The 27,475-nt window shown below is 38.5% G+C and overlaps 1 protein-coding gene across 2 annotated transcripts; it reads right to left on the bottom strand.

Moving 5' to 3' along the window:
* Positions 1–224: 224 nt before the first annotated feature.
* PPIG (peptidylprolyl isomerase G) lies at positions 225–27,422 on the bottom strand. Of its 2 annotated transcripts, none has more exons than XM_064718468.1 (13): positions 26,963–27,111; positions 19,703–19,782; positions 19,510–19,584; positions 17,295–17,402; positions 16,746–16,790; positions 14,770–14,857; positions 13,654–13,683; positions 13,421–13,560; positions 9,955–10,159; positions 8,095–8,262; positions 7,543–7,627; positions 6,618–6,754; positions 225–6,289 (listed from the first exon to the last, which is right to left on the bottom strand). In XM_064718468.1, the coding sequence occupies exons 2-13, from the start codon at positions 19,761–19,763 to the stop codon at positions 5,170–5,172; spliced, it is 2,262 nt and encodes a 753-aa protein (XP_064574538.1). In that variant the 5' UTR covers positions 19,764–19,782; positions 26,963–27,111; the 3' UTR covers positions 225–5,169. The 2 variants fall into 2 exon arrangements, with proteins under 2 accessions (XP_064574538.1, XP_064574536.1); XM_064718466.1 differs by lacking the exon at positions 26,963–27,111 and adding an exon at positions 27,256–27,422 and having other exon boundaries at positions 226–6,289.
* Between the last annotated feature and the right edge of the window lie 53 nt (positions 27,423–27,475).

Consider the following 27,475-nt stretch of genomic DNA (forward strand, 5'->3'; position numbering starts at 1 on the left):
GGGGTTTGATCCTGCATGGCCCACTCACCTAAGAGCTGACCTGATAATTCTTGTAGGACCCTTCCAACTTGGAATATCCTGTGAATTTACAAACACAGACTGCACAGTATGACTTAGAAACAATTATTTCTCTAAATGCAGAAGATGGTAATACTGCAAGAAGCACATGTGGCAGACATGGAATACACTAACAAATAAGCAAAAAAAGCATTTATTTCTGAGAAGTGCTTTGGTACACAACTTGAACATTTCAAATCAAGAATTCATTCTCTCAGCTTACAACTAAATAATCCTCCCTGTTACAAACTATAAATTACAAAATGTCCAAAAGACTATGATTAATTAAACATACTCTGCTAAATGCTACATGCACAATGCTGCTGGTATAATTAACAACTGTTTTAGCTGAAGGAACCCAGTTATCAGCAAGCTCCTCTTACTATTGTTCAGAATTTAATATACCAAAATTCTTTCCAATCCTTTCAACCACTCTTTCCAATAGCAGCTATGGCTAATGCCACATAGAGAATACCTTTTATCATGGGGATATGTAGCCATGTCTGACTTCCTGCCAAAAATAGCAAGTTTCCAAAAGTGCTTTACATATTGCATAATTTAAATTCAAAATCAGGGTGCTGCATTAGTTCAGCTTATTTAGTCCTTTTAATGTCTTAGAACTTCTGTGAGTACAAATATAAATTTAAAACCAATTATATGCATATTCAGCAGTTCAAGATTTCTCCTCTGAACTTATGCATGCTAACTGCCCTAGTAGTTTTATTTGAACAATGACTGTCTGATTAAGGAAAGATACTAACTTATTAATAATTTCAAAAAATATACCTTTACCTTTATGTAGTTTTACTATACACTCATCACCTTTTTTATATTACTGCAAATCCTTTTGTGAGATTTCATACTAGAACTACAAAACATAATTTCATATGATACTTAAATCACACAAACATGTGAACATTACTTTTGGCCTTTACACAACAAAGTTTTGTTGAAATTGTGTTCGTAATGACATGAACTGTTAAGGGTGAGAAGTATGACTCTAAACTAAAAGTACATAAGCATCAAAATGGAAAGCTAAAGTTTTCTGCTAGGTAACTGCAGAACTGTAATAAATTCAAATTTTGTAAAATGCAGTTCACAGACTTTTGATATGCATTTTCTTTAATAATTTAGTTAAATATTGCATTATGAAAATTACTATTTTCAGCAAAGGGAAGGTACATAATAGTTCTTTACATTTTCATTGCATCGACTCTGGAAGTGTGGCCAACCATGTCTCCCCCACACAAAAAAAAAACTTCAAAACACCAAAACAAAATTAACAAGCTCCCAAAAAGAACACTTGAATGGCTGCTGTTTTTATAAAAGTATAGTATGCATATGTTTAGGTTTTCTATTACAAAGAAAGTCCTAAAAGCAGGAATATACATTTTTGCTTATCAGAAAAACAATGAGTCTACCATGCCCCCATAGGTGTTTCCAAAAATACTTTATTTGCTTCAATAAATCAACAGTTCCAGAAAAGGCAGCTAAAGGACTGCTTCTTTTGTTTACATTAACCTAAAATCCATTTGCCAGGCTGACACTATTACAAATCAGACATTATTGGGGATCACTGCAAATTCTTCAATGCATCTGACAAAGAACACTGCAAGAAAAGCCTGTAGTCTGGAATTTCAAGTACAAAGTGCAAAGTTTCAGGCTAAAATTTTAACAACCAAATAGAACAAAGCATTAGAATGTAACCATTGCCTTTTTTCTTTCTTAAAAACAACCAACTGAAACAAAGAACAACTGAAACACTATGGCTGTGTTAAAGAATTAGCAGACAGCAACACATTTTTTACAGGTAATAGTGTCTACATAACTGCACATTCTATGTATCCACCCTCAGCAAGAATTTCTGCTTCTGAGTTGATGGCAGTACCCAGAGAATCCAGCATAAAGTAACAGTCTCTTTCTAACAAAGTTTGGAAAGCCACTGTCAATTATAAATTCAGCATTCCAGGTATCTATATGTCGCATGGTATTAGTAAAATCTCAGCATCTATTGTAGATACAACAGAGAAAGCATGTCTAACCTTTGGAAGTTATTTCAAGCCAGTATGGACACTTCAACATACACTTAGAAAGTTAGTCCAGTAATCCCTGCCCTCACTTTACATTGTGTATTGGGGTTCATGAATTCCCTGGAATAAAGTCAGTTCTGGGGTACCAGCAGAAAAAGCTGCACTCTACTGCTTTCTTCCTGCATTCACAATGAAAGATCACAGCATAGTTTTTACTGCCTCTGGAACACTTATTCTTCCAAACCAGTCCTCTGAGCAAAAAGTTAATGAATGACATGACACAGATGTTAAAGATGGCACTGAGCTATACTGTGACTACAGCACAAGGTGGCTCCTGTGACGCTGACAACAGGAAAGCTCTGTCTTTGAGGGAATAAACACACCCAGGACTGCAAGGGCAACAGTCACTGCCTCCTGACAGGGCAGCAAGAACTGACTAGTGCCTGGGGACATCTTGCTGTCCCTGGGATTGGGCTTAAGTCCCAACAAATTCTTAATCAGTATTCTCAATTTCCAGCTTGATAAAGAAAAATACAAATCTGGCAAACCCTCCCTTGTATAAGACTGCAATTGTGTTTCTGTTTAAACTACAGAACTAAACCAATTTACTACCAAATACAACACAGGCAACTGTATCCCACCACCTGCAATTTAGTGTAGCCAGCTTTTGAACAAAACCCAAGTACATTAAAAAAAAGAAAATGGGCTTTGTGCCACCAACTCAGATGAATCTTTAATATGCTATGAAAGAATGAAAGTCCATTTTTGTACAAATAATTTTCTGAACTGTAACAAAGTCCATACAAAAGGGTATGCAAGTGCATATTTTAAAATAAGTAGCTACAACTGCAAACTACAATTGGATTTAATATTTGAGATTTTAAACTAAACACAATTTAAAAAAATATTCTATGGATTGCTGTATTGCTGACTGCCTGTATTTTCCTCCCTTCTTCTACAGCAGAGTCAGTATAGTTGCAGACTGTTTTGTTTACATGCTTATACAAGCTTCAGTGATATTGGCAAGAATATTCTCAGTAGTGCAAATAAACTTCTTCAGCAATAGCTTGCTCATGTGTCAGCTCTATTTAAAATAATGAAACAACATTGCAAAATTTTTAAATGGGACTCTGAAGCACATGGCATGCATAGCACAGTATAAATGGTTAAGCTGTTGCACAAAATTTTCTGAAGCCTAACTTCCTATCTTTACTCTTACTACAGTCCCCCAAAATAGGACTACAACTTCTCCAAAGTCCTACAAAGTTCAGACAGAAGAGATCCACTATAAAGGTCTTTGGTTCACTCCTCTGAGTTCTCTTAAGTAACTGCTGTGTCATCCACCCACACGTGGACCAGGAACATTTTTAAACCTTCTGCATAAAATGACCACTGAAATGCAAAACCCATAGGAGATGTTTCTAAAACACAGTAAAAAAGTAAAAAAGCACTTGACAGCCAAATCAGCTCCACTAACCATTCTGCTAAAAAGTCACTCTACACACTTCTGTTTTCTTCCTTTAAAAATATTGCTTATGTTGCTCACAATTTTAGGTTTTCTTTTGCTTTCAAGACACAGCAATTTTTCTTTAGAATAACAACTGTCTGGACCACAATGTTAAGCAAGCTTCAACATTTCTCCTAATCTGCTGTCAACAAGTACTGATCACAAAGTGAAAACCTTAACAAACTCATTACCAAGACAGTAAAAGCAAGTTGTGCCATCTAGTGAATGATTTGGCAAAAATTTCAACAATTACAGTATTGTTTTCCTTTGACACAGGTTAAGATTAATGCTTGTCACTTGCCTTTACGACTTTCAAGATTTGCCAGTCTTAGATGTGAATAATTTCAGGGACTGAAAGGAGCACGGGGGTTTGTACCAAATCTATCCTTTCAGACACTGCACTGAGTCACCACACAGCAGCTGCTCTTTGGGGATTGCACATATGGGGGCACTGCTGCAGCAGCACAAACCCAACTCCTTCTCTTCCACGTGAAAGGGTGGTGGTGAAATACAAACTGGGGTGGGACCTAGAGGCAGGAGAGGAAAGCAGAAAAGGGAGGGAATTGGTTTGAGGGACATAGTAGAGAACGAGAAGGAATTCAGAGTTACATTCTTTAGAATGAGGGGAAACAAGGAAGAAAGCAAATTTCAGTTAAAAAAAAACCAAAAAAACAAATTAAGAGTATGTTTTGAAACATTACTTGAAATTCTGTTTCAACTACTCCAAAAACCAGTGCTGGAGAACTGCAAGAGTTTTCTCATGGATTTGTTAAGAAACAAAAGTTGAAAGGATTTCCTGGTTCCTTATCTGACCCCTGCAAACTCTGGTAATCTGTTTCATCTCTGTGCATCTCACTAATTAGGCAACTGAAGCAGGGCAGTCTGAAGCATTCATTTCTGCAGTAGACGACATGAAAGCACAGAATGGAGAGGTTACAGGGGAAAAAAGTTATGCTGATGAGCACTTCAAATTTTTTTTTAGGACAAGGAAATAACTCCCAAACACAGATGACTGCCTTACTACATGAATGAATTCTACTGCTGGCAGTGACAGAATTACAAACAAAGATTTACTTAAATTAATTCACTTTGTGATTACAATAAAAACTAACATAATTTACATCTACAAATAAATTTCCTTAGGATTTATACCTACTGAAAAACAGATGTAGCAAGACTGGAGTAATGAACACCTTGCAATATTCTCCTAGCTTTAAGATGACATGTAGTTTATCTGCAGCTTTCTTCTTCACATATGGAACAAGCCTCTTCACAGGCAGCCATTGCTTGCACTGAACTATGTTCATCAGGTAAAAAATAAAAGTGGCATGGAAGTCACCTTTCTAGCTGACAACACACAAGAAGGATACATAATCCAATGAAATATTTAAAACACAGCACACTGTATTACACATGTAATTTGTTTTTCATTTCAAGTTTATTAAAACTTTAGCAGTACAAATGATCCAGGTTTTAGATTATCAAAAGACCAAACTGAAGTCCACATCTTTAAAAAAGGCGTTCCCCAAAACGTCTCTAAAACTTTGAGACAATGGAAACATTAAGTCCACAAACTCATCCATGCCTGTCATCATCTGTTCCAGGACTTGTTTCACGATCAGATTTTTTATCCTTACTAGGGGCATGATCTCTCTCCTGACTCTTTGATTTTTGGTTTACTTCTTTTTCTGCTGAGGATCTGGTCTTTTCCTTTTCTTTACTGCTGCGTGAATATGATTTTTTTGATTCTCTCTCTTTGCTACTTGGTCTCTTTTTAGAGTCTGGACTTCTATCCTGATCTCTACTAGACTTCTTATCTCTGCCAGATTCAGGACTACTACTTTCACGGCTTTTTGAACGCCTCTTCCTTTGGCTTTCACTATCATTCCTCTTATATGAGCTTCTACTTTCCCTATTTGAATACTTCTCCCTGTTTCTGCTTTGACTTTCATCTCTCTCTGAACTCCTTGATTCTCTCCTCCTCCTGTTTTCTCTTCCTCTGTATTTATCTGGTGTACCTCTCCTTTCTCTGCTTCTTGACCTTCCTCTCCTCCTTGTTTCTCTATCTCTGTTCCTGGAATAGTCCTTACTTCGGCTGCGATCCCTGTCCCTGCTTCTGGATCTCCCCCTCCTACCCCTGTCTCTGCTTTTGCTGCGATCCCTTGTCCTGCTGCTGGAGCTGTGCTTCCCTCGAGCGTGCTCACGCTCTTTGCTTCTTGACTTGCGTTTCTCCCTGTCTTTGCTCTTCCTATGCTCTTGTTCATTACTTCTTGAGCCTGCTCTTTTACTTCTCTCCTTGCTCCTACTTCTTTCTTTCTCTCTCCCTCTAGAATCATAGTGCTTTTCTTTTTCTCTGCCTTTCTCATGGTCTCTCTCTTTGCTTCTTGATCTTAGTCTCTTTTCATCATGTCTGCTGTGTCTGGAGTCTCTTTCTTTACTTTTTGATTTCTCTCTGCTTTTACTATGGCTTCTAGATTTAGCTCTCTTCTTGGATTTGCTTTTGTTATGCTTGTCATCTTTTTCTGAATTTCTTCTTGTCTCCCTGTCTTTACTGCTAGATTTGTGATCTTTTTTCTTCTCTTTTTCCCCTCTTCGGCTTGGACTTTCAGAAACTTGCCTGTGGTCTGATATTCTTCTCTCTCTTCCTCTTCCTGGGCTCTTTTGATTATCTTTCTTGGTTTCATTTATTTCACTCCTTGGAGAGAAAAAGATACAATTTTTAAAAAGTTTTCATTTCCCTTCACTCTGAAAAATTAAACCAGAAGTGAGACAGCTTCACAACTAAAACTTCACATCAGATAATTTTTATTAATAACTATGTACTTGCAGAAGCATCGTTAAACTCACACACAATTAAATAATGGAATAATCAAGTCAGCACCCTAGCTTCTTGAAAGCAATTGTAATAGAAAATTCAAGGTAATAGGCATTACTTTTAACTAAACAAGCAAAAATAAAAAATTAAGAACTAAAAAATTTTTTAAAACCCCATATGCACATGTTCCAGAAAGAAATAATCTTACTTGTCTCCTTTTATCCACCTTTCTCCACTAGAGACTCTCATTCTTTGAGCTCTTTGCATTTCTTGCCTCCAATGTGGAGGAGTTTCACTGCGCCGGAATCGATCTCTTGACCTGGATCTGGAAGGTGTCCGGTAACGCTTGGAGGAAAAGAGAGAAAATCCTGCCTTAGTTTGAATTTCACATGCTGTGATACCTAAGCAACATTTGCACCCTGGCACTCCTACATAGCACCTAACAGGACACTTCACATGTATATACCAAGTTTCCACTGAGTGGTTACTAACTTACTGAAAATGTATCTGACATTTAACTAAAGAGGGAATACACCAACTCTGATCAAATAACTGATTTTAAGGTGAAGTCTACACCAGGATTTTTGTAGTCTCATGAGAGGTTTTCTGCTACTTTTAATTCGCACAAATGCTAATGTTTGTTTACTAACAATGAAGATTTGTATCTTTGACAGGCAATGCAAAAACAATACTTCACACTTGTTAAGGATTTTACTAAGAATTGGTGGAATAGAGACTTCAGTTATTAAAAATATTTGTTACGTGCAGCACACAGCATATGGCTTCACAATACTGAAAGAGCCAATTTGAGAGCTCCCCCCTGCCAAAAGGGGGAGAAGTCTTCCCCACACTCTTGGTACTGATGTCAGTGGTTCTGTGTTCACTAGAACCCTTCTTGAACTAGTTGCATTCACTATTTAAATATTACCATATTAACTTAAATAAAATATTTTAATGTTTTTATCTCACCCCCTTCTTCTCTTTTCTGTCTTCCTTCAAGCCTCAGTCCTCACATCAATTACGATGCATTTATTTTTTTAAACCAACTATCCCAATGAATATGATCAGTAACACCAGCAGTGAGACTGCGCTACCACCGTGCTTATTTTGATAAACAGATTGCAAACATTTACCCTCGGTCCTCTTCCTTTTATTTTCCTTCCAGATCTGGTGACTAACAGTCTTCTCTGGTAGGTTGACTGTGAGTTTGACAGATTACTAAAAATAATTTAAAAAGAATGATATTGTTTGTACAATTAAAAAAGAAGGAAAATCATTATCACAACCTCTTCAGAAACTAAATGAAAACACACCATTTTATTTTACAGAGACAGTAACATCTACACCGTAAAACTTCAATTTGTGACCACAATAATTTTACAAGATTTCCAAGTTTTAGACTCAGACTGGACAGTTCCAATGCATGCTAAATGAAATTAAGCCAGTCATTATACATTCTTTACTCACTAAAACCATCTTCAAAGACTAAGCCTTTGTTCTAGGACAAAGACAACAGTTCCTAATAAACGGAGAAATCTATTTTTCATCCAGCAGTGCTTACAACATAGAACTGTTCAACATGGAAAAAAATCAACATTAGAGCTCTAAAACAGTAATGTGACCACACCACTGCCAGACTATAGTATGTGACCATACCATAGTCAGACTGAAACCAGATATCTTACCTCTCTCTTTCCTTCTCTCTGCTTTTTCTCTCTTTTTCTTTCTCATCTACTTTAGGAGGACTTTTCCTCATCAGGAACCGGTTTTCAGGTATGGGAGGAATTTCTTCAGGACGGACAGTAGATAATGGCTGTGCTTCAGTATTTTCATCTTCACTTTCACTGGATGAACTTTATTTTGTATAGAAAATATGCACAATGAGTTATTTGGATGAAGGAAGACCCTTCAATCTATTTAAATAATTCAGAAATTCTCTTAATTCAATATACAATGATACCACAAGAACCTCAGAAAACAGAGCTATTTCAGAAACAACCTTTTTCCCCCATGATATATTTGCTCCAAAGTATAAACCAGCAGTAGATTTCTGACCAACACTTTTTCTCTACTAAAGACAATGGTGCAACACTGAACATAGACATACTGTCTATTTAGATGAAACTTTTGGTTTACTTTCTTTTAAAAACACTTTCAGGAGACTAAAAATTCAGATTTTATACTAGAATTTGTAACTTTCTACAGACTATAGTAATTCCAAGCAATTTACAAACTTCTGTGAAAAGGGCTTAGGTGCACAGAAACACTGTTTAGGCAGCACTGCCCAAAGTAAACGTTTCTTAAATTCCACTGCTAGCTTAGAAAAATGTGACTTGCACTGCATCCTTTATGATGCTTGTATCCCCAATCATCTGTTCTGTTTATGCTGGATGTTAGGTTCTGCACATTAAGGCTGGTTGTGAGAGCAAGGGGGGGAGAAGAATCCCAGACTTTGTTATCAGGAGCTGCACTTGCTCCCTGCATCCTTCTCCTGGTCTGTGCTCTCTGCAGCACAGACAGTGGGACAGAGCTCTCCTGTGCTTTTAGTTAGTTTTTAGCTAGCTGAGGCAGTGAATTTCCCTGGACTGTGGTTTTTCTTCTTCTTGGAACTGTTTGAACCTGCGCTGGACTGAAAACCCAGAAGAGCACCAGGAGCTGACACCTGTGGCCACCAGGGCCTGGGACGCTGCATTCCAGCACTGGAGGGACTGAACACAGACTGAGTGAGCCCAGTCACAGCCCATGACAAGGCCTTTCTGAATTTGTCATCCATTCAGAACAGTGAGAGGTTTTATTGTTTAATATTGTTCATTTTTTATGCTTATGAATACTTTGCTTTTTAAATGAGCACTTTTTTCTACTTTTCTCCAAGGAAATCCTTTCCCAAACCAGCTGGGGGTAGGGCCACTTGAATCTGCTTTTCTAGAGGGACCCCTTTAGGAGTTTCCTCCCAAATTTGCCTTAAATCACGACAAACTGACACAACTTTTATCTCACACTGAACTATAACAAAACTATTAGTTTCACAATAACATTCTCAAAAGCAAGACTTGCTTTCTCAATTTTATTATCTTCCAGAGAAACTGCAAGAGTTTTGGCATATCAAACCAAAAAACTGAAGTATTAATTACTTAAGAATTATTATTTAAGAACTTACTAGAAGTCAATTTATTAATTTTATGTTTAATTGTGCTATATTCCTGCATGATACATTTTTCTAAGTTCCATCACATATAGCTCAAAATGAATTGTACAGAAGTAAATTTATGGCAACAAACCATCCCTACCCATTTCAAACCTACCACTCCAACTTTTCAAGCCAACTGAAGTGTGAGTTCATTCATTTACTCCATTACATGCTGCAGTACACAGGCACATGAACATGACCCTTCACAATCATATCAGAAAATTTATTCTTGTATATGGAAACCAACGACCTCCCAGACTGCAAACCCTGCATTGCTACGTAGTCTGCAGCTACTAAGACAAGAGAATGGTACTGGATGGTGTACATGTAACGGAACAAAACAAATCTCAAAACTGACCTTTTCTTGCTTTTCTTTCTCTTCTTCTTTTCTTTCTTATGTTTCTTGGAATTTCTTTTGTGTTTCTTTTTTCGTTTTTTAGATTTCTCTTCTGAAGCACTCTCAGAATCCGATGACGAATCAGAAGATGATTCTGAATCGCTTGAACTTTCTGAGTCACTGGATGAGGAAGATGACTTGTGTCTCTTCTTTTCTTCTTTCTTAGCTTTAGATCAGAACAGCAAAGACACATTTTAATATCAAACACTTCTAAACTAATCTAAGAAAAATCACCCATCTTTTATCTGTCTCTGTATCTTGTATCCTGGTATGGACAGGACCATTCTCTCTTGTATCTCTCAGATTCTTATAATCGTGTCATGAGATTACCTCATCAAAATACTTAAGAGCAAATTGATATTTTGGAAAAAACATTGTTTCTCCATAGCACAATAAAGGATATGTCTAGGAAAACAAGACATTTTCATAATTTGGACTTATGAAACTAAATCTAAAATTTATACTGTCAAGCACTTGCAGAACTGTGCAAGTTTTCTGATGATATTTATACAACATAAACTACATACAAAGAAGTCGTTAAAATGTATTTATATGTGTTTATTAAAAAAATTCTTTAGCTTCAGGTTTCACCTGACTTCATCAAATCACTAATAAGAGAAATTTTGACTAGGACCTCTTCTACAAAACTGGTACCAAACTCCCACCTGTCCTTAAGAAAGTTAATGTAATATTTTTTGTTCCACAGTTTTTCTTGTGAGCTGTATTAGTTTAGCTAGTCTGTAATAACCTTTCTAAATACTGGGTTAATACTTTGCTTTCTTCTTTTTTTTTTCTCCCCAGAACTTAAGATTTCCCCTAGAACTTAAAGATGTTCTAAAAATTCTACCACTTGGCCAGAGAAATTCTTCTTTTATAATTTTTTTAAATCTTCTACTTTTCACTTATCCCTCCAACTTTAGGGAACTAAAAAAAGGAAAAACAAAGGAAAATATGACAAACATTCCGCTTTTCTAGGCGATCATCCTCTCAAACCCCATGTTAAAAGCTTATCAAGGCCTCTGCAATATTGTAATTGTGATCATGGCATCATTCAATTTATAGCATCCAGTAACATGGCTCGGTCATCATACACTCATTCTTAAATCCAATTCTTCCACCTAAGGAGATAATTTGCATAGTCGATAAAGCACTTCATCTGGATATTCACTGTGTGAAAATCAGATCTTCTTTCCTCAACTCTAACCTATGACAAAAACACTCATACCCAGCACCTTGCTTATACTGTGATTCCTTCTGCTAGTGGCATCTTGACATCTTAGCCATCTTACCTGTTAAACCCCAGTACCAGTTCTACTTTCATTCCATGAAGGCCTAATCCCTTTCTTTATGTTGCCTACTAGACAAACTCATACAATAAATACTTAAGACTTCCTTGGTATCCTAATGTACCCTTGCACAGAAATTCATCACTGTAGTTCCCTCACAGGCAACCTCCTTATTCCTTTGTCTTAAAATGAAGTTCTTAAAAGCAGCCTTCCCTGATAATTGCCTCATAATTCACATAATCAGTTTGCATTTACCTCCCACAGTACTGTACCACAAACAGTTCCACTATTAGATGACTCTGTTGATGATCTTGCATGACACTGACTGCATCCCAGAAACTGCTCCTATCTGGATTCACCTCCCAGTAACTGACAAGTCCAAGGACGTCTCCTGCTCCACTGTGACCTTTGGACAACAGCTTGGCAAATTTGCTTCAGCTGATGTGCTGTCACACTGTTCCTCCTTCTTCCACTGCTTCAGGCCAGGACACCTCATCAGAGGTTCCCTGCTGGGCATTCAGAGAACAACTCCAGCCATGCTGCCATCTTTCACAGTTAGCAGCCCATTTCTCACTGGAGGTCCTACACACAGCCTCCCCCTTTTAAAAGCAGGATTCTCTGCACACCAGAATTTCCACCATGGTCTGTCACACAGCATCTTTATCACGCTGGCTGTGCATTAGGGCCCATCAAGGCCATCGTCTTCCGCCACACTCTGCTCTGCCCTTCACCTGCCTGATCCTGGTGTGTAAGGCTTCTTGTTCTCCAAACATTCCTACTGCCCATCACTATCTAGGACTGAGCCTTATAGCTCCACAGACTGGGGATCCCATCATCCTGGCACTAATCTCCCTCCTTGGCACACCAGGCCAGCTACAGAAACCAGAGCTGCCACGAAGGCAGCAGTACTGAGTCAGTCAGTTCTATGGTTTTGTATTTATTCCACTCACTCTTTGGATGACAAGCACTTTAACGCTCTGCCTAAAGGCTGCAGGTCATCACTGCTCAGTGACAAAAATTTCACTTAGTCATTCAAGACTCCCAGAGTGGACTTCAAAGGGAGTGTGATGATCCAATGAAGACATCTATGCAAGTGAGTATCTCATTGCTGAGTTTCACCCATTCTGTAGCTGTACTGTTGTATTTTCTAGTTATAGACCTGTGCATTTCCCAAGAGATGCCATACTACAGAATACTGTCCAAAAAACCCATAATTGTATCCTAACACATGGCATGATCCAGGGCCTTTCAGAAGTCAGGAGCCAAAAGATAACTCTGCTTTGAATTCTGTGGTACTGAAGAGATCACCTCAGACACCAAAGTCACTCTGCCAAATATCACAACAAATGAGCAACAAGGAGGTGAAAAAACAAGAAGTTGAAGTTCAAATGCTTGTATGTTCCTTTGCCCAAACAAACCATTATTCTTGTGCTTCAAAATCCTTGGTGTAACCCTTCCCAGTACATACCAGAACGTGCTAAGAATGAAACAAACAGAAGCAAACAGAATAAGCATCTTGGCTTTCTGCTGAGATTCTCCATAGTGACAGGAACATCTTAGGTTCTGCTTCTCTTATAAAATAAGGCTTGATCCAAGCTCTCATACCATGTTCAATTCTGCAATGGCAGAGCAGGACATCCCTTCCAGAACAAAAGACAGGTCCTGTCATATTCCTCTTTAAAAATAGATTATAGTCACTTAAAAAGTGTATGAGCTAAAGGGCCAAATCCAGACTTTTATAATCTAAGTGTCTGTTTTGAAAAGTTACCTTAGAGCAACCTGAAATAAGTTCAATACTTTCCAAAGAAGTATAAGTTACCAAATAAAGTCAGGCTGCCACCAATCTCAGCACAGCACTCTACTTGATATGACAAGTGCTTGCCAGCTTTGTACCAAAATGTAGTGAGTATAAGAAAACTCAAGACAGGAGAAGCTTTGAAAAAAAGCATGAATGATTGTTCTTCAATGTCTTTTGCATCAACAACTTTTAAGTTCTTTAGAAGACAGATTGCTCTGCAATGTCATACACCTTTTCACCAACCATGCCATCATCTATCTCAAGTAAGTTCCTAAATATTTTTATAAGCAGCCAGCATGGAAGAAAACAAGAAAATTACCTCATATATACAGTTCAACTTTACCTTTGGATTTTGGAATTAACTCTCCACAACTCAGTATGCGTACTTCAGCATATGGTTTACTAGATGCATCTGTTTTCTGGTTTTCTATTTCTCTCACAACTTCCTGACCTGAGATGACTTGTCCAAAAACAACATGATGCCTGAAGAACATAAACAAAAGTAAGTAGTCTTAGCACTTAACTTTCTCAAGACACTTCCCAAACAAATGTAAGAAGAAAATAAGCCATACTTACCCATCTAAATGAGGTGTAGGTTTAGTTGTTCTGTTGTTTCCAGATTTTAATTTAAAAAGAAAAACAAAATTAGTATTAGTGAGAAGCCATCAGCATTCAAAGCATGTAATCTACACATAGGAAGGTGAACATTATTTTGAGTGTACTAACAAAATTGAACAAAACCAATATATATCAGTCTATGTTTGTGTGCAGTTAAAAATATTTAATGTTTTATATGTTATATTAGCTATTCAATGAAAAACTCTGATTATTAGATTTTACTGAAAAAACCCCCCAAAATTGCACAGAGATTTTTAGACAGAATCCTCATGTAGGATATCATAAGTTTCTACTTATTGAATTATATAAATACTACCAGGAACAGATACAAAAGTCTGCAGGAAAAATGCAAATAACCTTTTACGCATTAGAAAAGAACCAGAAAACTGGAAGAAAAAGTATCTGCATGTAGAGATTAACTGACACTCTCTCAGCTTTCCCCCATACTAGCATTACTAAGGCATACATGTCAGTTATGGAAGAGTAGAAAACTGGGATGATTAGAGCAATGATCATTTAGAAATCCCAAAATAAAGTTTTAATGCTGACATCCACAAGTCGTTATGCTAACTACAGCCATGAAACATGGGTAAGAGTGATGTATTTTGAGAATATTTTCTGTAGATAATTTAGAATTTAAAAGAGTCTACTGCAATGTATTTTTAGAATTTAAATTTTACCTATAAGTAAGACTGTACTGGAAAGCTATTTTGTGATTAGGAAAAGCCCTCTACTACTTTGGAGAGCCACCAGAGCTGTTTTGCCACCTTCCCGAAAACAATTTATTACAGTACTAAGAATCTCACAAGGAACTAACGGGTTTGCTTTTTTGTCCAAGTTAGAACACAGCTACTGAAAATTACTGAAAGCCTTTTTGCACAGAAAATTAAATACAAATAAGCTCATCAGGGGTAAAAATAGGCACATTAGGAAAATGGCTACTTCCAGGCAACCTGGTAAAAAAACATCCATTTTGGCTTTGCACAGGAGCCAGTCTTCAATATTTAAAAGGATTCCCTTAACAGCTCACAAACAGCAAACCATACACACATTTCAAGACATTTCAATACTTACATAAAGAACTGTGAACCATTTGTATCTTTCCCTCGGTTGGCCATTGAAAGGAGAAATTCTTTGTTGTGCTTTACAGCAAAACTTTCATCTAAAGAAAGTGTTTTCAGTTACTTTTTAAGCATACGATATATGCTTAGGTAAATGTTATCATCTAAGTAAATGAATCCTAATTAAATAAATCTGTTAGCCACTTGAATGAAAAGTTGTACTAAAAATAGACTAAAAATAACAGCTATTTTTAAAACATCATTCTGTTCATTCTATGTAACAAGGAGAAATATGAATCCAATGGTTTATAGCCTGAGAGGAAAAAAAATTAAAATTCAGTATTCTTGCACAAAACATCTGTCTCCTACCAACACTAGCAGAGATGTTTAAGTTGTTGCTCTATTTTTCTTTGGAACAGAAGCTGTGTATTAATGATCAATAAATCCCTAATTTTCAGGCATTTTGTTGTTTTGTTTTTTGTTTTTTTTAAGTACACATAGAGAGTTTGATAGGAATCCCAAACAACTTGTTTGTCTGACAGACAGAGATGAATTTATCAAGTTAGCCATTAAGAAAATTAGTTTAACTTCAATGAATCCTACTTCTTACGAGCAAGGAATTGTTATTAGTTCAAAGTAAATCCCAATGAAACTATGAAATGAAAAAAGTGTAAAATGTAATCACTATTCTTCATTTAAGACACCTGCAAGAAACAATCCTCTTCCTTCTTTCTCAAAACAGCAAAAAGGCTTTTGGGGGAAGGGAATTCTGCAGACATAAGGACATTTGTTCAATACTGTTTGGATACAGATAGCAGGAGGAAGTATTAACAAAGAAAAATGTACAATATTCATAATGCTACTGTCACTAGCCATGAAAGGGACAGTCCCACTCCCTCTCCAATCACCTGTACAATAGCATCAAGTGTCAACCTAATCCTATGGTGCACTGGTTAATTTACCCACAAAAGCAAAACTTTCCACAAATTCAGTTCCATACTGTGACCAGCCAAGTTGAACAGCCAGCCCACTATTACCACAAAATAAGTGGAGGTTGTGCTCATTTTTCCATTTCTCCCAGTCATACATTTGCTCAAATGCAGCTACTCATTTGTGTTAGTTCTCATGCTTGCCAAGTTGGATCCACTCACTAACATGGGAATATATAAATTTTTTTTGCTACAATCTTTAGGCATTTTAGCAAGCCAAATCAGGCTGAAGTTTGATGGGAGAGTCAGTGCAAGGTGAGGCCTCCTCCCTCTTTTGGCAGTTGCAAACTGTTGATTCCACTCAAGGTCTGATGTAAATTTGCAGCCTGGCCCAGCTACAGCAATGAATAATTACTGTGTGTGCTGCAAGCTCAGACAACAACCAATGGCAAAAAAAAGTATCTGGGAGGGGAGAGGGGCTTAACCTTGCCTGGGTGGCAGCTACCAGCACCTGGGCTTAGGTGTAACACAACAACTGCTGCAATAACCAAGATGCTCCACTACATTCTGGGCAAACACAGGCTGAGAAATGCAGCAACTATAGCTTCTTCTGCAGCACTGGCTGAGAAAGAACCAGGACTGTGAGAAAACTAAAGGCTCTACCATCCTGGGTTCAGGAAAGCAGAGCTCTGTGTGTTTTTTAAATAAAAATTTGCAAGGAAACCCAACCCCATCAACACCTTTCTCCTTTTCCCTCAAAGAGAAGATCATCCCCAGCTTTTAGCTAGCTGAGCAAGCCAAAAGTAAATATCTAAAATCAGCAATAAAAATTAAGTCTGGTAAAAAGGACAAATACACAGGAGTTCAGTTTTAGTTTTTTGTTCATTAAAATGGTTCATATCTTAAAAGTAAAATAACTTTAACAGGACAGTCAAAGGCCTTCAAGACCAGACAAAATCTTTTTAAAAATGGAATTCAGGTTTACAGAACAGAGACTACAGAATGTAAAGGTAATTGTTTAATTTAACACCAAAATAGAACAAACAGATAGAACTCTTACCTTCAAAAAAGCCACCATAAATGGATTCTCCTCCTCTGCCATTTCCTTAAAAGAGGAAAAGTGAGGGTTAAAGTAGTGATTAAAAGAGTTACATTATGTGGAAGGTACTTCATAATACTCATGTAACTGCATCCAAGTCACTGACATTATTCTTCAAGATATGCAAACACAATCAAGATGCATTTTTGTAATCCAGAAGCAAAAAACTTGGAAAACAAGAAAATATTTTCCCATGTATTCAGCAACAATCTTCCTCTTTTCTTTATTTCCCAGCAGCAGATGCAATATTTAATTCTCATGCTTCAACCTTTCAATAGCAGGTATGAATGGTTCTCTGAATGATTGAGATAACTTGAGCAAAAGTGGGTGAATGAACATATAGAAGTTTATTATACAAATCCTCATGGAAAGGATCTCACACAGAAGAAAGGGGAAAAAGCAGTGATATCTGTCAGAGAATAATTAATTTAAGTAAATGGTTCTATATAAAACTTTTGCAATGTTTTATTACATGAGTGGCAAAATTTTCTTTAAAAATTCATTTCATACCTTCACTGAAGTCGCCTCCTTGGATCATAAAGTCTTTCACTACCCTGTGAAACAGACAACTTTTGTAATGCAATGGCTTTTGGGTGGACTTTCCTGTACCCTTTTCACCTAAAGAAGAAAATGAACAAAACCAAAAATTACTCTCTGCATCTTCATTACAAAAAAAAGTTCTATGTAAAACACTCGATCAAAATCATCTTCTGTGCTCTGAAAAACTGGCCTGTGAGGCAGACTTACCTGTAAGAAAGTGGCATTTAAGAAAGCAGTGCAGAAATTATTTTCTGTCTCTACAATTAACTAGAAGAACACTTTACTGGCATTAGTATACAACTCTGGTCACTGCCATCCAAACTGACTGAAGCTAAATATCCAGTTTATATTTATGACAACTAGTATTGCTCAGATACATGCAAGAAACAATCAGATCTGTACTTAAAAACCAGCAAGGCTAAGGTACCACAAAAACTTGTAAGAAAACCATAGAGGCAGGGGGAAGGGGGAGGACTTTCATTCCCCCCTCACTCATTATGACAATGCCATCTTCCTCCCTTGCATCAGCTTTACTGTTTAAGCAAACTCTGCTTCAGCTACCACACAATGGCCTCTCCCTGCTCACAGAGAGAGGATTTCTGCAGAGTTAGCCATATGCATGGCCCATGGTGGGTCCTGTGAAGGTAACAGCAAGGTAATCAGTGGCACTTCTCAGGGAAGACCGCTTCCTCTTCATGCTGTAAACTGTTAGACAGCATCTTCCTATAATCTTATTCTGAGCAATTCAACTGGAAGCTTTTGTCAAGGGCAGTTCCTCTGAACTTACAGACTGGTGTCTCCATATGGATTTGAATAGCTAGAAAAAAACCCACTTTTGATAAAACTCTGCTAAGCGTGAAGCTGTGTATGTTCCACTAACTTGGTGTATGCTAGGAAAACATGGAGCTGTCGATCCCTGTTTTACAAAGGCAGCACACACTTTTCAAAACTCTCAGAAAAAAAGATGAGTAAGGAAAACAAAAACTGAAAGTTTGAATAATTTGCTGATGATCAATATCAAACTTTTTGCATATTTTTCTCACTATTCTTACATGTGTTAAGGCAGCACAATAGTTCAGGATCTGAATTTGATTATGGATGTCAGCAACAAATGCTGAACTTGATCATACATATTGCTGACCTGAAATGCTGTTGAAGACTTCAATTCACAAATATAAGACAGCAGTAGGGAGTAACACCTTTATTCAATAATCTGATTTTTGGGAGATTGACAGCAGATCAAGAATGCCACAGTCACCTATTAACATAGTCACAGTCATTAAAAATCATTGAAGTTCAAATTTGTTAACAAATTTTGATAATTTGATTTTGCCATTAAACCTATTGTCAGATCAGATTTCCTACATTCCTGCAGACAACCTGAATGGTGTGCTGCATGATCTAGTTAACTTAACATGAATGTAATCATGTGTCCACACCTGATTCAGATCATATTAGTACTGCTGAGGGATTCACTATTAACAGCTACAGACTTGACCTGAAAAATAACCAAGCTGGAAGGAAAGGAAGCAGAAAAAGCTGAAGACAGAAAGCAGATATGCTATTTATGTATTCTCAAAGTTATTCTTGCAACAATAAACTCAAGTTTTGCTAAGCTGTCAGCATTTGCAACAAAAGTATGCAGTCTGCAGGAAAGTAATTCTCTTTGTAAATGTTTCCAAGGGAGAATCTCTTGAGTATTTTCCTCATGAAATACACTTTCAATAGGAGTAGAAATCACCAGTATCCATCAAGAAATTAAAATAACAGAAAAAACAACTGATGAATAAAAGCATCACCTTTCAAATTCCACAAAGTATCATAAGACTGAAATGTAAGTCTGCATGGCTGACCTCTTGTTGGCTACCTTTCAAGACTGGATGATGTTATATAATGTGAACAGCAATATCTGTGCTAGTAACAGAAAATCAGCTTACTGTGTCTGTATTTAAAGTTGGTTAGTATATACTCCCTGCAACACACTAAGCCAAAGCTACAATTGCTTTGCTTTACATCATATTTGTAGGCTCATATGTGCACCATCAGCTAAATATTTGGAGGGGTGAAGAAACAATTCTGAACTTACTTCCACATTTAAGAATATGTCCCAGATAATAACAGACATCAAACTAATTAACATGGCATTAAATCAAAAATTACAGATTAAAGAGTAAAATCTACAAACCTGTGCAAAGGCAGCGAAAATTCTCACATGTCTTTGGACACACATCTGAAAACAATTCAAAGACCACTCTTCCAGCTAGAAAAAAAAACAAAAAACCACCATATTTACTGTGAAGTTAAAGGCCATTTGTATTATTTCTATATATATCTCATATGAATATCATGCTACTGAATTGACACTTTCATTTTCTTACCGGGTACATTGTTGATGGCTATGTCAAAAAAGCAACGCGGTCTCTGGACCTTCACTCCCATGGCTTCAGAAGTCTAATTACTGTAAGCAATGAAAAAAAAATTTAGTTTTTCCTTCTGTGCACTGAAATCATGTGTAAGTCAATACAGGTGTAAGGCATTACAAAAGTCAATAAAAACTGCAGAAAACAAACAAAAATCCCAGACAGCAAACATTAGCATTTTTTGAAGTTCAAAAAATGCCAAGTACTTTAGGTCATTTTCATGTGTTGTAGCCCCAAATGAGTGATTTTCTTCATGTTTGCTGCAATAACATTAAACTTGAGTGTGATACTTCAGGTGGGGAAATAGAAAAGAAAAGATACTGTGAGATATGGGCAAAACTTTAGCATTCAATTTTCAAACTTCAAAATTCAGTATTTCCTGGATTCCTGTCATGGCAGTTACCAGGCATTGCTCCAATTAGGATTCAAACCATTCTTGACAAAAAAATACAAGGGTGTCTTTTTTTCCCCAACTGCTGCTAAGTGAAATTGTTTTGGCTTTTCACTGTCTCTTTTCCCTTTATGCCATTGTTTCTCTCTTGGAACACCCTCACTGGTATAATTTAAAAGGTGTATAGATGCATAGTGCTGCTTAAGGACATGGTTTGGTACTGCTAGATTTACTATTGGACTCAATGACCTTAAGGTGTTTTTCCAGCCTAAATGATTCTATGATTGCTTAGAGAGAATTTTAATGCAACTTTTGCCTTAGACTATATAAATCCTTTTATCTTTGTGTAACAAGCTACGTCTTAAAATTCCATTTGCATCTCCAACATTCCAACATTATGTACAATCATATTCTTTTCCTTTTCTAAATCCCTACCATCTCTGAGTAACTTCAGACTGGGAAAAAAAAAAACCCAAACAGTGACAGCAGAAGTATCTGTAAGACAGGAGTACCTTTTCCAGAATTTGGAATATAATCCATACATTTTTAGTCCTAATTATTTTTTATTGCCAGAAAATATGGCTCAAATCTAGCTGATACACCACACACATCTCTCCTAAAGCTTCACTCATAGCTGTACCACAGAACACGCTTGAAAAATTCAATTGTTACCATCTGTCACTCTCAGCATATGAACAAGAGGCTGTAAAAAACCCAAGACAGCAGTGTAATCATGTTAGCCTATATTCTCCCTACTTGTGCTGTCAGTCCTAACATTTTGCTAAGATTACACAGCAAAAATCACAGGAACAATGCAGGACTGGTTTAAATGAAGCACCACTCAGTAGTTCATTATTCATGTCATTTTAGCATGAGAAGATTTTTAAAAAAATGCAGAATCTCACTAGATATTCTCTAGGTGTGAAACAGATACATTCATACACACAAGCCAGACACTGGTCCAAAGCAGCAGGCTTGCTTGAATTGAAATAGCATTTCTCTCCTATTAGCACAACCAATTTTGTGGCCAGCAGGGAAACAAGCAGAGAAGACGGCCGTGGCTGAAACCCTGGAATGCCACAGGTCAGCAGGAGGCTGCCCTGGGATGGGATGGGATGGGATGGCATGGGCAGGCTGCTCTCAGAACTGAGACCCCCCCAAAGCACAGCCCTCACTGTCAGGGGCACAACAGACCACACAGCTGCATGGGGATAATTTTTTCAATGAAACCTTTCACAATAAATGCTGTCCTAAATATTGTTTGGTGCTAGTACTGCCAGTTTTAAATGAACTGAGACCTCTAAGGAGCATCAGTACCACAACTGATTGGCTGCTTGTACTCAAACTTTAAGCATTTAATTGTAATGCTTAAGTGAGAAGGAATTTCCTGCTTTACAAGCAGTTTGCTTGAGAAATGTAGAGGTATGCCTTAACATTGTATATACAGTATTTTAGCCAAAATAAATGACAACTACCTTAATACATGATAGGTGAAATAATTAATACCTGACACATGAAATAATACATGAAATAATTTTTATTTCAAACACTGATAATGAGTAAAGCTACGTTGTGAAATAAGTATAGATATACCTACATCAGTCAATTTTTAACTCTGTCTTGTAGATGATGGGAGAGAGAAATCAGAAATAAAGAATTCTGCCCAACTCCCTATCCCTACCAAGTTTTCTCAATTTGATGTTTTTCTACCTTTACATTGTTTTATGAACAGTGCAGCAAAGTTAGTCCATATTCTGCAGGTACCTCCAGTGTACCCTGCACTTTCCCTAAATCTTCCAATAACATCCCCTAAACACCAGCTGCACTAGACTCTAAATGACAGGTAAGGCAATGGGTCAGAATGAACCCCCTGAACTGACAGCAGGCCAAGCAAATATATCTCGCTCTCAAGCTCACAGTGCCCAGAAAACCAGGCTAAGATACCAGGGACATTTATCCCACCTACCTCACAAGTCAAGTGAGTGTTTCCTCTCCAATACACTTAATTATACTTTGCACTGTTATTTCAGTCAGACCTTTTCCTGATGTGCTACAGGGCAAAGTACCAAGTTACAAATGGTCCTTAAAAGTAATAATTTCTATTCATGTACTAACACCAAACACAATCTTCTACATACTCATTGTTTAAAACCTGTCCATATTAAAAGGGGTCTGAATGTTGATTACAAAATCAACAAAGAAAACCACCAACAATATCCCAAGGATAAAGTCAGAAAATATCAACAATGAAGTCAGAAAATCATAAGCTCAGTAGCACAACATGTCTGATAATAACAGGGCTTAAATAATTTGCACTATTTCTCTCTCAAAATTTCTTTTCAGTTAGAACATGGATATTCTTAACCCTCAATACACTGCATTTTTTAATTGTGAACTTGATGGAATTTCACTAGTGAAAGGAATATGAATTTGATGTCAACCCAAAAGATGTTTCCTATACATACATTCAAAAAATGTGCTATGCAGGACAATCCCGGTAAGTTAGCTTACTTCTTCCTTCCAAAACTCTAAGAAAGGACAAAGTATCAGCCCGAGTACTACTCTGAAATTTACTAATTATTCATCATTGTCAACCACCTTCTGTTTGAAGAGGCTCTTATTTAGTCTAAGTAGAATCTATAACCAGGAAAACTCAAAGCCAGCCAAGCACCTAGAACACCACTTCAGCATATCTAAACAAAGGGCTTGTTTCTTTTATGTCTGAAAGTAGAATTACAGTTCAGGTTAGAGTATATTGGTGTTTGTTGATGACTACATCAAAAGTACTCACTCTTCTCAGAACAGTTGCATCCACAACCAACATTTCACCAACTGTGTCCCTCAGGGTTCACATTACTTCACAGCTCCATCAGGCTCATTATTTTATTTAAATATTTGCAAGATAAAGCTGGCCAGCTCAAAGCCAGGCTGCCAGCAGCTCTTCTCCAAAATGATCTGTGCCAATGGGAAAAGATAATTATCCCAAACTGTTCACAAGCATCTTTCCACCAGGGATTATCACTGATATTTGTTGATGTATTTAAAAAACACACCTTAGGGAATTTTATAGCCAAAATCACCCGTGCCAGCAGGGATCTGGTAATAGTACTTTTTAACACATACTAGAGCATTTTGACTGAAGAGGCCAAAAAGCACTCACAGATGCACATCAACTGAGTATCAGCACGTCATGCAGCCCAAAGAAGGTGACAGCAAGCAGCAACACAGCAGTATTTGCTCATTTTATAGGAGGGGAAAAAACAACCTTCTTTAGAACTGTGCTGAACTACTGATTTGTTTCAGTCCCAGTACACTACAGAATAGTAAGCAAAGACACACTCAGTAGGAAAAAGATACATTGTGTCCTATTCCTTCACTTGCTTCCCCGTCCCCACCAGTTCTCCCAGATTTTTAATTTCTCCTTTACCTTGCCTTTGACTGTGCTTCCTTGCATCACCCTACAATTACCCGCACTGATCTTCACTCAATTCATCCAAACGAAGCAAACAAAGTACATAAATCCACATTGCTAGCATTTTGTTTCACACCATCCAAAGGCAGCAAGACTAAACTACACTGATACATATTTCAAAGACAGGCACGCAGAATCTCCAGAAACGCATTTTAATGCAAATGCACAAAGTGAACACAGAGCATATATTCTTTAAGGCTGTGGCTGCAGTCACTTGAAGGCAATATACACGTGGGCTGATACTACAACAGAGGGTTCCTACACCCACATGTTGGGCTTGCACACAAGTGCCTACCTGGCTGCACAAAAACCAGGCTTTCCTCCTCCCTCCACAGGATGACACGGCAGCAGCACCTACCAGCCCAAAGGGATGGCAGAGGCACAGACTAAAAATGCTACAAGTTCTTTCCAGTATGGACTAAACTAGAAGTGAATTTATTATTTTGAAATGGGAGACATGAAAATTTGTTCACAGATCCATTGCTGTGACAGAGCTTGCAGCCATGCTAGCATGATTCCAAAGATGTGAACAAAAACCTAAACACATCAACCCTCCATCTCCATAGTTTCCTTAGCATTTTTCCATAAACAACACCATCTTTTCCTCAGTACTTCACGATCTCAAAACTCTGAATTAGCAGCAATGACATCTAGGGAAATGATTTTTTTTCATTTCACTAAGCAGCAGCACAGGATTTTTGTTGCCAAATTTAGGAATAATGTGCTACCCTAGAACACATTTCAGATTTAGGATGACGTCTTTGCAATCACATGGATTTAACACACCTATAAGAAAGAAAACATCTGCTTTCTACACAGCTCTATGAAATTTATGTAGGAAGACTTTCAAGTCATCATTAAAAATCATGCATTATAAGCTTTCAGTCTGACAGAAAAGAAAAACCACCTATAAAAAAAAAACTTTCAACATTTTTGCAGGCAAAAAAGGATTCACATCACTTTTCACCAGGCCTCCTCTCTACAACAATGTTAGAAGTATTTACTGGACTACCAACATAGGATTTGTTTCCCTCTAAAAAAGGAAATCAGACACCTGACAATATCAACTGTTGTCTTCCATGGACCTGAGGCAAGGGAGACCTTAGAAAATATCTGTCACCCTTAGGTAGGTCCTGACTAAATATGCAGTACAAAGTCCTAACCCTACTGCACTGGTAAATCACTTATACCACTTTCAGTATGATTTCTTGCAATTATGAACATGAATTTAGTCTTCTTGTACTAAAGTATAATGAATGCACACCCAGTTTTAACACCCCAGCTGGGAGAGCATAAAATTCAGCTGAGAAGGTAGTAACATTCTGAAACTGTATACACAGAAATACTGGATCATTGGATCATCCCCTTTATTTTTCAAAAAAGGGATTCCTTCAATGAAAAATACTAAAATATCCAACCATGCTCTTGTCACTTGCAACTAAAAATCTATGTTATCAAGTCTTAGCCATGATTTTCTATTATCTGATTTACACAGAAAGTACTTCTTTTCCTAACTTGTGAAAAAATACCTGGTTTCTGTCAGGTCTGTACACAAATAAGTGCACTTGTTGCTGTGAGTTTGAATAGGCTTGGATCAATGAACTTTTATTTTAAAACTTAAGAAGTGTTAAGAAAAGGCAAGTTTATACTCTGTATGAAACAGGGAAAAAGCCTTTTACAGGGTGCAATCTCCAAGTCATGCAAATCCCAAAATTAATTTCAGCAGTGGAATCCTTTCCTACCTGTTACTGAAGACGAGAGTAAGGCAAGACAGCTCTGAATGCTGACCCATATTTGTCAACAAAACCAAAAAACCTTGCTGTACCATGTTTTATTCTTGTGTTCTACCCCTTTCTCTACTGCTCTAGATCCCCTCCATGCTCCATCCCAGCCTCTGACCTAAACCTCACTGCATTAGAAGATGGCCACATCTTTTCCCTGGCACTCACTGACTCTCTTCCAAATGGAAGCTGGCTCCTAAATTACCATCAGAGAAATCATGCTGCAACACACTAAAATCCTTCACTCTGTTACATATTTTCACTCTAAATTCCCTCATAATCCCCAGATTTTCTGAGATCCTGTGAGGAAAAACCCCAAATCTTCTCTTGATAGCAGCTTGATGGCTGCTAGCTAATGAAAGCAATAATGTTTGTTTCACAGAAGTGAAAGAATGGGAAGTCTTAATGAGAAATGCAATCCCAAAGGGTGCTCTCAGAGAACTACTAATGCTGCTATCCTTTTTATGCTACCCCCAGATCTACTGCACATACAGAAAACTACGTTATTCCTGAAATATTTATAAATAATTTTTACAAAAGGATAAATCAAACTCTGTGAGTTTAGACGAACTAATGCTTCATAAATCATGTCTAACCTACAAATTGCTACCTTATTTTTATCGTGGTAGCACCTAAAAATCTGAGCAATGCTGGACCCCAATGCAATGGGAATAGTGAAACAAAATGGTGGGAAGATTTAAAAAAAACCCAACAACGTAAAACCACACCAAAAAACCCCCCAAAAAAAACCACTAGTAACACTTATCCTTGTCCAAAGAACAGCCTCTTCTGCTGACAATATAGAAAAAAACCACAAAACCTCCAAAATATTCTCTCAAAAAAAAAAAAGGCAACTTAGAAAATAGACTATATGCAAAATAATGGTCTGACATGTCTCTTAAATTAAGTCTCAGATGACTACTAAATATAATTAACTTCACCAGTCAAACATTAGGAAACTACTGGCCAAAACAACTTTACCATTATTTATAAATTTTCTAATGGTGATTGAACTTAAAAGCAATGTTTAGCACTACAACAGATTCTCTGTCCAGTTTCAGTGAGCTATTTCTTAAGTCTTTTAAGCCTCTCAAAGCCTCTTCAAGGCCTCAAAGTACAACCATATACACGCAGTATGTCATGGATACAAACAAAATGAGCCTGAAACTCAATACTCATAGAAGTCTTTGGAACGCCTTAGGAATTCCCTAAAAGAGAGATGCAGAGGAGCCTCCTGCCAGACACGGCAGCCCCTACAGGCTCCACTTTCCCAGGCGAGGCCTGCAGAAGGGAGAACATGTGGCAGGCAGACAGCCCCGCTCCTTCCTCGTCTAGGGGAGGAGAGAAGACTCATTCAAACTCCCCAGGCAGCGCCGAGCCCGAGCAGGGCGCTCGCTGCGGGCACAGACCCGCGGCCAGCCAGGCTGCGGAGCGGCACAGCCGGCCTGCCAGAGCCGACCCCCGTTGCGATGCGCGCCAGGCCCGTGCGCCGCTTCACCCACCCTGCCGCTCCCGCCTGCCTCGGGCCGCACTCGCGGCTCCTCACGCCGCTTCCCTCCCGGGGCCGCCCTCACCGGGATCCGCCGAGCGCCGCGCTCCGCCTGTCCCCCGCACACGGGCGGCCGGGCCTTGCGAGGGGCGGGTGCGAGGTGGCGGCGGGGGCGGCCGCCCCAGGCCCGCTCCGAAGCGGCCACCGGGAGGGGCCGGAGCTCCTACCCGCGCCGTGACCGAGCTCAGGCCCCGCGGCGCTGCGACCTGCTCCTCCTCCTCCTCCACCGTCCGCCGGGCCTCCGGCGCGGCCCGGGCGAGGGCCCTCACTCTGCCGGCCCGGCGCCCGGCGCTGCCCGGCGGCGTGGCCGACACTCACCCGCTGGCGGCCCTTGAAGCCCCGCGCTGCTCAGCGCCGCGCTGCCGCCATGTTGGAGCTGGTGCGGCACGGACTGCGTCAGTGGCGGACAGGGCGGGAGCGGCGACCCGGGGGCGGCGCGCCGGGGGCGGGCGGGGGAGCGCGGCGGCGGGAGCGGCCTTCCCCGGGCCCGGGCACGGTGCAGGGGTCGCGGGCAGCGACACAGCCCAGGCCGGAGGCG

This window comes from Zonotrichia leucophrys, chromosome 7, assembly GCF_028769735.1.
Source record: "Zonotrichia leucophrys gambelii isolate GWCS_2022_RI chromosome 7, RI_Zleu_2.0, whole genome shotgun sequence".
NCBI classification, from domain to species: Eukaryota; Metazoa; Chordata; class Aves; order Passeriformes; family Passerellidae; genus Zonotrichia; species Zonotrichia leucophrys.

What these genes read in the sequence shown, in the direction of transcription:
- PPIG (XM_064718468.1), bottom strand. Translation starts at nt 19,763, where the DNA reads ATGGGAGTGAAGGTCCAGAGACCGCGTTGCTTTTTTGACATAGCCATC. An exon ending in AGAAAGAAAAGCAAGAAAAG is followed by an intron (nt 8,263 to 9,954) that starts GTCAGTTTTGAG and finishes TACAAAATAAAG; the next exon opens with TTCATCCAGTGAAAGTGAAG. An exon ending in TAAAAGGAAGAGGACCGAGG is followed by an intron (nt 6,755 to 7,542) that starts GTAAATGTTTGC and finishes TTTTCCTCCAAG; the next exon opens with CGTTACCGGACACCTTCCAG.